The sequence below is a fragment of the Oryctolagus cuniculus genome, chromosome 14 (assembly GCF_964237555.1).
Source record: "Oryctolagus cuniculus chromosome 14, mOryCun1.1, whole genome shotgun sequence".
Taxonomy (NCBI): Eukaryota; Metazoa; Chordata; class Mammalia; order Lagomorpha; family Leporidae; genus Oryctolagus; species Oryctolagus cuniculus.
The window spans coordinates 33,494,972-33,505,459 of record NC_091445.1 but is presented as its reverse complement, the minus strand read 5'-3'; the positions used below and the strand labels follow the sequence as shown (position 1 = coordinate 33,505,459).

The window sequence follows — 10,488 nt, the reverse complement described above, 5'->3', positions numbered from 1 at the left end:
GCGGGTTAATAAAACGCCGGCCAAAGACGCCAGAACAGGCATCGGTGTAGGAGACGGTGCCTGGGGGGAGTCGTCAGATAAGCAGGTTTCTCCTAGGGAGCTGATAACTCTCGAGTGGTGTGGCCGCACAGCTCCGCCCGCTTCTGGGTCTCGTTTCCCACCGGGCCGGGCCTTGGCGCCGCCGCAGGGGTACCAGCTCAGGTTGCCACCTGTTGGTGGCGTCTCATCTAGCTTTAGCTCCTGCAGTCAGGGTTTTGGATAAAATTATCTGTGGAGATGTGGTCTTGCCCAGTGGGCCCCCACGTACTGGGGAGCACCGAGGAAACGTTTGGAAGGGTCTGGCGATCGGTGGGGAGGAAATAACTCACACGCTGGACTGCGTGTGAGTCCCGCCCTCCGGGATTTAGGAATTGAGCGACAATAAAGAGATACTGTTCCTATTTTTCGGCTGCATCCAAATCAGCAATACTGTTAAAAATGGGGACCCCAAGTTGAACCATTGGGATTTGGCCGGGGCCCCTGCTACCTGTTTGCCTGTGCTCCATGGCTGTAGGGGCAGTGTCTTTCTCCAGGTCTCACCGAGTCCTCCATGGGTTCTTCTGTGTCCCTGCTTCCCACTGGACGCCCAGGATTCCGAGGGCTTTCAGCGAGAACCCTGACGCACCTTTGTCACCTGCCAGGCGTGAACCTTTATTTAAAGTGATAACTTCGTTTTGAGAGAACTGACATTCTTAGACATTCTTTTAAAGAAAGGAAGACGGTTAAAAGGTGTGTGTCTTTTTAATATAAAAGCAGTGACAGCTCACAATTTCATGTCAGCATCAGTGGAGATAGGACGAATTATTAAAAGAACCAACTGAGTAGCTAGTTCAGGGGAGAAATAGAAAAGCAATAGATGCCTTCTCTGACAGCTTGCTGTCAAATCCCCCGTGATATATTGTGTTTTTATTTAAAAAAAAAAAAACTGAAGAAGTGAAAGGTGAATATTTTTTATACAATAAATTGGAAAACTTTCTAAGAGTGGCACAAGGTCAAAAGGCATTTAGGGAATCGGGGACAGTCTATAATTTGTATAAAATATAAATTTCTTCTCTCTGCCTCTCCTCTCTTTGTGTAACTTTTTCAAATAAATAAATCTTTTAAAAGATATAAATTTCTATATGTTAAATGAAAAAAGCCATAGTAATCAATATTGAAAGACAAAATGGAAAAATGACTCTTTAATGTATAAAGAACTCTTATCAATGAATAAAAGTAAATTAGTAGAAATATGAGCAAAATACATGAGGAGGCAATTCAAAAACAAATGGATAGTATATGAAAAATATAATCCTCTAGTAATTAAAATGATAAATATCAATTATCATCTATTAAAATGCCAATCTTTAGAATGTGGGGATTATCATGACATGAGAAGAAAGTAGTTATCATTAATTTAACAAGTAATGTGAATGTAACACCTTTTAATGGAGAATATTTTGACTATATATTAAAAACCATAAAAGTGATCACATCTTTTAACTCCAAAATATTACAAAATGTTGTTCCCCAGATCTGTTTACAACATGTGTGAGAATAATAAACACATGTGTATGGTCCATGATAGAAAAAATTGGCAGGAATCTGAATATCAAGAAATTATTAATAGGTGTTTTCACATCAATTATTAAAGTAATATATCCATGCAATCCTTTAATAAAAATCTATCTTTGAATATATATCTTGTGCCAGGCACTGGGTTAAGTTATGGAGACAGAGTAGTGAATTAACCACACAAAATCCCTGCATTCTTAGGACTGACATTCTAGTTTAGCTAGACAAATAACAGACAAATATATTGCATCAAATAACAAAGCAAACATACAACACAATGACAGGTAATATCATTATTATGTTGAAATAAACAGAAATAGAGGCAGTCCTTTTAGGTCAGCTTTTTTAGAACAAGGTGTCTTCTCTGAAGAAGGGACTTTTGAACAGAGACCTGGAAGAAGTATAGAGTGAGCCATGTGCCAATATTTGAGAGAAAAGTTTTCCAGGCAGGCTAAGCATAAGCCCTTGATAACCAGCTAGGTAGCCAGTGAGCAAGGGTGTAAGTGGTAGGAACTGAGAGCTGAAAGAGGCCAAGAGCATGATCTTATAGAGCCTTGTCAATGATGGACACAATATAGGGGTTTTTTGAGATTAGAGGAATAGTGTGACCTTACCAAGATTTTAGCTGGATCAACATGGCAGCTGCATGGGGCCAGAGTAGAGCCTTTTCTATTTAGTAGGCAGTTGTAAGTTGCTGAGGCAAGAGATAGTAGTAACTTGGTCTAGAGTGTTAGTGGTGAAGGAGGAAAGAAGTTAGAATCCAGATAAAGATTACATTAGAGAAGTATATTGAATGATGTGAAAGTTCATGTTAAAAACATAAACAGCATGATCTCACTCTTTAAAAAAACATAAGTAATGATAGACTCACAATAGAAAGATATGTGCCAGAATGAAATTATGTCAGCATAGTTTTAGTTTTTTACTGGCATTTACTAATTGCTCTTAAAAACTTACTTTTTTTCCAAGAAGAAATAATTTGGGAAAAAAGTAATAACATTCAATTAATTCAATTATGAAAAGACAGCAGTAAAGAACTTTCTGTTGTAATCCATAAGCTGTACTTTGGAAATTTATATTCATTAAATAAAAGTTAAAAAAAAGATAAAAAAAGATCTTTCTGGATTACTATATCTGTTCATATCATTCAATTAGCAACATCTAACACACCAACCATCAAAGTCCTATCATTCTGTATTTCTTCAAATTTTCTCTAAAATAATGATGCTGAAATGGTCCAGAATCTGAAGCTCCAAACTAGTTTGATAAATAACATGTAAATTAAAACACACATTTTAAAAAGTGACCAACATTCATTGTATGAGAATAACAGTATAGTATTTGTATTAGTAATCATTTGTGGCTTAATAAATTAGCTCCACTCACAATAAATTGAGCAACTAGAAATATCTCCTGGCTTCTGTAAATCAAGAATTTGAGAGTGGCTTATCTGTATGGTACCCGCTTGGGGCTTTCATGAGGTTGCAACTAAGATGTCAATTTGGGTACAGTAATTTTAGAATCAAGTAGGTGTTTAACTGGGGTTTGAGGACCCCCCCCCCCAAGATATTTCACTCAGCTGTGGAAAAAAAAAAAACTTCGTTTCTATTGATTGTGATTAGGAGGTTTCAGTTTCTGATAACACAGAATTCTTTATAGAATGCCTTGAATGTCCTCACGAAATGATAGCTGGCTTTTTCCCCAACAAATGACTCCAAAGGAGAGGGCAAAGGGAAGCCAAGTTAACCATGTAACTATATAACTAATCACAGCTCATCAGTTCTGTCAATTCTATTTTTTAGAAAAAAAAATCAATCACTAAATTTCACAATAAAGGGGAAAGATGCCTTCAACTTTTGAAGGGAGTTGTGAGTGTGTAACAGAGTGTGTGTATATATAAAAGTGTCACAATCCAGTATGAAAAACTTCACACTTGATTACTTTGTTAGGAAGGTTAGGCAAAATACAGTCAATGCCTAAATACTTAATGGGGTATGCACAGTTAGCACAGTTAGTGGAAGTAACTATAAGTAACTTATGATTTGTGTCCAAAGTTTTTTTCATTGCCAAACTTAATCTCTTTCTACTTGAATGGCTGTTCCAATTTGTGTTAAGAAGATTGCTGTAGACTAAATCATTGGACTCAATGTTTCACTCCTCTGGAGAAGTGTTATACTCTGTATCCATACCCTTGTCATGGACTCATTCCTTGCCCTTTGATTTGGGGATTTGTCCAAAAGGATGTTAGCAGTTGTCACCCAAGCAGAGGCTTTGTTCGGTTGACTTGTCCTCCTGGGCTTCTGTTCCACCATAAGGAAAAACAAAACAAAACAAAACAACACCTCCATAGTAAACACCCCTTTACCCTGGCACCAGAATGAGGTACTTAGAGTGGATCTGAGCCCAACTGGCCATCTGGAGCCAATTCTAGGTGAGCCAGCCAACATCACGAAACCCAAGCCAACCTGCAGACTAGTGAGAAAAACTATTTATATTTTAAACTATTAAGAATGTTCTGCCAGGCCGGCACCACTTGGCTAATCCTCCTCCTGTGGCGCCAGCACCCCGGGCTCTAGTCCCGGTTAGGGCGCCGGATTCTGCTCTTCTTCAGTCCAGCTCTCTGCTGTGGCCCAGGAAGGCAGTGGAGGATGGCCCAAGTGCTTGGGCCCTGCACCCGCATGGGAGATCAGGAGGAAACTCCTGGCTCCTGGCTTCGGATCGGCGCAGCACGCAGGCCACAGCGTGCCGCTGTAGCGGCCATTTGAGGGGTTAACCAATGGAAAAGGAAGACCTTTCTCTCTGTCTCCCTCTCTCACTAACTGCCTGTCAAAAAAAAAAAAAAAAAAAAAAAGGATGTTCTGCCAATAGTTGATTAACATGATTATTGTGCAGGTTTTTTTTTTTTTTAAACTTATTTGTTTGAGAGGGAGCAAGAAAGAAAGAACTTTCATTTGCTCATTCACTCCCTAATTGCCTGCAATGGCTAGTGCTGGGCTTGGGCCAAAACTAAGAGCTGGGAACTCTATCCACACCAACCACACGGATGTCAGAAACCCCATTACTTGGGCCATCACTGCTGCTTCCCATGTTCTGTATCAGCAGGAAGCTGGAGTCAGGCTTGGGAGCTGGGAATCAAACTCAGGTACTTCAGCGTGGGACATAGGCATCTTAATCAGCTTTTTAACCACTAATCCAAATGCCCACCCCTTTATGCAGATTTCTAACGTGATTTTATTTTTAAAATGTCTCTTATAGGATTAAATATTAGCATCACAAACATATCAATTAATTTACAAATATGAAACATAACCCATTGGTACAGGAAATAACGTGGTAAATGCAATTCATTTCTTAAAATTTTTGGTTTATCTGCTTCATGAACTAATATACAGAAAAATTATTTATAAATAAAATTATATATTCTTTGATAAACACAATTTGATATCAGAGAACTTCAAAAATAGTAAAAAAATTGTGATTAAGAAGGTTGTTAAGTTGCAAAATACTAATGTAGCAAGCAGTTCAAATTAATTATATGTCTTCATGGAAATGTCTTTTTCTATGATTCACTTAAAATTTTATTTATTTATTTGAAAGAGAGAAAGCAGGCACTCTTATCCTCTGGTTGACTCCCCGACATGACTGGGCCTGGATTCTGCCACAGCAGGAAAACAAGAACTCAGTACAGGTAGGCTTTCCATGTGGATTATGGGAACCCAGGTATTTGAGCCATTATATGCTGCCTTCTAGGGTCTGCATTAGCTGAAATCTGGAGTCAGGAGTCGGAAAGTGGGCAAACTCAGGTCATCTTATACTAGTTTGAAACATGGCAATGAAGATGCTAATAGCCATAATTGTGTGTGTGAAATGTTGTAAATTGAAATTTGGAATATAAATAAAATTTAAAATGAAGCAAGATTTGAGAAATATTATTTTTAAAATGCAGTATTTTAAATTGTCTAAGAGTTTCATCTCTTTCATGACTTTTCATTGAGCACTCATTGTGTGGATTTCTTTAGATGGAATTTGGTAAGTGCTATGTAAGATAACCATCATTTTATTGGAAACAGGCATGGACTTTTTTTTTTTTTTTTTTTTTTTGGTAGTTCTACGGTTTTTGGTTGAGTGTAAATTCGACCCCTTGTGGTTACGGGGCAGACACCCTGAGGACTTGATTTTCCAGAGCTCTGGTGCTGAGCGCATTAGCGCCTTCAGATCCACGCGGAGGCGTTTCAGAACAGCAATTTGACTGAAATACGGCTCCCTTTAAGATAAAGCGTACTGTCTTTACGACTATTTTAAAAGTTTAGACTCGGGAGGAGAGGGCAGTCGCCGGAGAGGGCGTTAAGACCCGGAGGAGACGTTCAAGCTCTGCCTTCGCCTCAGGCCGGGAATGAAAACTAGGTTCAGCATTTAGGATGAATCGTTAGCAGGTACTCTGCCGCTAACTGCAGGCTTTCCCACCACCCGCATTTGTTCTTGCCTAATCCAACACAGATTGTGGAAGCGCAGACCGGCAGGTGAAATTTCACTCCTGTGCGCTGATTGGCTCAAAGCTGGTCGCGAGCCGCCCACAGCGTTCTTAGCAACCAGCCGGGTGCCCGCAGCCCGCAGCCCTGGAGTGAGGGGCTACCGGGTCCTGCCTGCCGCTGGCGGCCCCCGCGCTGGCGCCCACCAGCTTCCGCAGGGAACCCAGAGCCACCTTTCCTGGCGTCCCTGCCCCTTAGGGAGGTAAGAGTTCCCCGGGTGGTTTGAAAACGGAAAGATTTTTTCTTTTTCCATATGGATTGGTTCTGAGTTTGAGCTTCAACTTTGGGCCTTAGTTCATATAGCTATGAAGTGAGCACATTAATTAAGTTGGCCTTAACGTAATCTTACATTTTATGATTGATTCTTATTTGGGATGGATTATAATGAAATAACCTTAAATGCCAAATCCCTTTTCTTCTTCTTTTTTTTTTTAAGATTTAAATCCTCAATAAGCCCGAGAGGGTTCTTGTCTATTTAGAGAAGAATTCTAAATACCGGCACAGATAAACGAGGCAGCATGGTACATTTTAAGCCTTTATTTAGTGAGAAAGATGCATAGAAGAGTGAGAGCTTTATCTAAGAGAGAGGGGGTAAATCTGGGTTCATACAGAGCGCCAGGAACCAGCCACGTGGATGAGCATCTAGGCCAGGAAGCCTAGGGCGGGTGGCCCAGGGCTTTAGCTAGACCCCTCCTGGCAAGAAGCCAGGGAAGAAGAGATGGGCCAACGCTCCCTGTTCCAGGCTTTTAACCCACTTCCAAAGGGGAGTGGTTAATTAACCTGATTGGCTGGTGGGCAGTCAGGTGTGGCCAGGTAGGGACATGAGGTCACACAGGGGTGTGGCAAAGCTATCAGGTAGGGCGTGAGGTCACACAGGGGCATGACAAAGGCGTGGTCTTCCAGCTCACAAGCCTAATCAGTTTTAGCCTGTATGCCTGCCTACTTCAGGACCACATGGGATGCCAGCACTGCAGGTCAGGGATTTAACCTGCTGGGCCACGGCCTGGGCCCCAGAAAGGAAGGCTTTGCTGGGCAGACTGAAGGAGGAGGGCAATTATCCTATTGCTCCGAAAGGTGAAATGCGTTTAATTTCTTGTGGACTCACTTGTCCTGGGGCAACCCTGCTTGTCTGGATGGTCAGTATTGGTGGTGAAATTGCACTTCTCCCTTTTCCTTTTTGTTTTTCTGTGTGTGTGTGTGTGTGTTTCTTTTGTAGTACTCAGACACTTTTGGACTTTAAAAGAGAAACTCAAATATCTGGCCCTCTGAGCATTTGGGCTGTAGGAAGGCATTAGAGATGTGAAGTAAAAGGTTATTAGAAACAATTAATCTTGCTAAAAGCTTTCAGGTTATCCATTAGGAAAAATTTCTAAGAGGGGATCACACTGGTGTTCTTTGGTCAAATTGCTCTTTTCTCCTAAGGTTATGGTGTAAATATTGTATTGCAGACAATGTAATTTTAATACCTAATTTTCAGAAACTGCCTTTTAAAATGTACATTTTCAACCTTGTTTTAACAGGAGGGTTTTTGTTTAAATAATTTTTTAAAAATTTATTTATTGGGGCTGGCACTAGACATACTAGGCTAAGCCTCGCCGTGTGGTGCTAGCATCCCATAAGGGCACCAGTTTGTGTCCTGGTTGTTCCTCTTCTGATCTAGCTCTCATCCATGGCCTGGGAAGGTGCTGAAAGCAAGTGTTTGGGTCCCTAAACCTGCACGGGAGACCTGGAAGAAGATCCTGGCTCCAGCCATTGTGGCCATCTGGGGAGTGAATCAGCAGATGGAAGACCTTTCTGTCTCCCCCACTCTCTCCTGTGACTCTACCTCTCTAAATAAATACAATTTTTTGTTAAAAAGATTGTATTTATTTATTTGTTTGAAAGAGTTACAGAGGGAGAAGGAAGGGGAGGAGGAGGAGGAGGGAGAGGGAGAGGGAGAGGGATCTTCCCTCTGCTGATTCACTCCCCAGATGGCCGCAAAGGCAAGGGCTGAGCCAAGCTGAAGCCATTAGCCAGGAGCCGCAAGCTAGGAGCTTCATCCAGGTCTCCCACATGGGTGTAAGGGCCCAAACATTGGGCTATCTTCTGCTGCCTTTCCCAGGCCATTAGCAGTGAGCTGGATCAGAAGTAGAGCAGCCAGGACTTGACCCAGTGCCGTATGGGATACTGGCCTTGCAGGTAAAAATTCTACCTGCTGTGCTACAACACCAGCGCCTAACAGGAGCTTTAGAAAAATATGACAGGAATTAATACAAATACTTTTTTTTTTTCATTTTGTTTCTATGCCTGGTTGTCAATGAACTGCTAAGCACTGGGTATTTTGCTGTGACCATTTCATGAGCTGGGACATATCTTTGTTTTGATGCTCCACATACATCTTTAGGCTCAGGTGAGCACCAGATTTTTATTTCATTAAGAACTATTCTATATGAACCCTTATTTTTTTGTAAGATTTATTTATTTATTTGAAAGAGATATATAGAAAGAAAGAGAGAGAGAGATCTTCCATCCATTATTTTACTTTCCAAATAGTCACTGGGCTAGGCCAAAGCCAGGAGCTGGGAGCTTCCTCTGGGTCTGCCATATGGGTGCAGGGGCTGAAGAACTTGGGCCATTCCCTGCTGCTTTCCCAGGCACTTTTCTGGGGGCTGGATTGGAAGTGCAGCAACTGGGACTTGGACTGGTGCCCATTTTATGGGATGTCAATGCCCTATTCTCTTTTTTGCACATCGGATTCATAACCAGAATCACACTTACTCCTGCCTTGAAGTCCATCCAGAACTCCTTGTAAAATATCTGGTCACAACACATAGCTTTGTGCTCTAAATTAGCATTTTGCAAACTATATCATTGTGTGATTCTAGGAGATAGTGTTCCAAAAATGTTCCTGTGGTCATTAAGTTTAAGAAAAATTACATATCACACTGTACTTTCTGGAGATTCACAGTGTACCTGAGCATAGTAATAGCTCAGAGGAATATTACAGTGTACAATCCTATTTAATTTTGTTTAAACCAATGCTTTCCAAATGTATTTTACAACAAAAAGCTTTCTTGAAGTAATTTCATCCACAGAGGCTGTATTCCACAGAACATGTTTTGGGAATTACAGTTCTTAAAGTAAATACTACATTCTCTATTTTTGCATGTACTGCTGTAAAACCAAATGAATTAGTTTCTTTAAAATGTTTCCTACTGATTTATTACAATGCTGAAGAAAATAAATATTTTCAAAACAACTATACCACTATAATAAATTATTTTATTCCTATTACTTTGCATTGCATTTCAACAGTAATATAATCAATCACTTGCTTAATCTATATTTATTATTAGGATCACTAGCTTCTCACTACAACATGGAGAGTTTTTTATTGAAACCATATTTTTAACATCATAATATTTCATGTGTGAAATTATACTTTTCTGTAACTATCCGGTGAATGAATAAATAAAAATAAATGATTTCTCTTTTAGAATAAATTTCTGTTTAAATGATTTTAATGACAGTCTTCCAGGAAAAAAAATGATACCTAAACTCAGGCAGTAGTGATTAGGTGGATTTCTGATGGATTTCTAAGTAGATTTGGCTATTGATTGGTTTGGGCAGTACATAGAACACAAAGTTGAAGATAATTAAAATTCCTAGCTTGTGGAGTTTGGGTGCTCATATTAACAATATTAACAGCTTTTTTTAAGGATTATTTATTTATTTGAAAGGTGGAGTTACAGATAGGGAGAGGGAGAGGCAGAGACAGAGACAGAGACAGAGAGGTCTTCCATTTGCTGGTTCACTCCCCAAATAGCTGTAATGGCCAGAGTTAGGCCAATCTGAAGCCAGGAATCAGGAGTTCCTTCCTGGTCTCTCATGTGAGTGCAGGAGCCCAAGTACTTTTGCCATGCTCTACTGCTTTCCCAGGCACATTAGCAGGGAGCTGGAACAGAAGTGGAACAGCCGGGACTTGAACTAGCACCCATATGGGACGTTGGTACCACAGGCAGCACTTTAACCTGTTGTACCAGAGTGCTGGCCCCTCCTAACAGCTTCTTTTAAAAATGCTGGAAAAGGAGAAGAGTTTATAGGTTAGGGATAGGGAAATAATGTGTTAAGTTATGAAAAATTGAAGTTTCTAAGTACATGTCTTCAACTTGAGTGTCCAGAATTCAGTTGAAGAATCAGAACTAAAGCTCAGAAGAGGTCAAGACTGGAGAGAAAGACCTGGAATCTTAGGTTTACATTGTAGTTGGCAGCATAGAAATCGCTGGTATCAGTTCCTGAGGGAGGAGAATGTGAAGAGAAAGGTACTGTGGCCACATAGTTGATGTGATTATTAGAAGATATAACATATATGAAAGCTCTTTGTAAA

General features: G+C 40.4%; 1 protein-coding gene across 22 annotated transcripts in view; it reads left to right on the top strand.

Annotated features, from left to right (window-relative positions):
* TMEM232 (transmembrane protein 232) overlaps positions 1 to 10,488 on the top strand; it is a 343,834-nt gene that overhangs the window by 126 nt on the left and 333,220 nt on the right. For 5 of the 22 annotated variants that reach the window (XM_051853878.2, XM_051853898.2, XM_051853896.2 and 2 more), the window contains exons 2-3: positions 5,191 to 5,281; positions 8,432 to 8,511. Coding sequence is in view for 5 of the 22 variants with exons in the window: in XM_070056526.1 (XP_069912627.1) it covers positions 7,054 to 7,196 (143 nt within the window). In the remaining 17 variants the exon portion in view is untranslated. Of the gene's footprint in view, positions 1 to 13; positions 769 to 5,190; positions 5,282 to 6,193; positions 6,325 to 6,352; positions 7,259 to 8,431; positions 8,512 to 10,488 lie in introns of those variants that run through there. The other 17 variants (XM_051853893.2, XM_051853882.2, XM_051853883.2 and 14 more) reach the window with 12 other exon arrangements.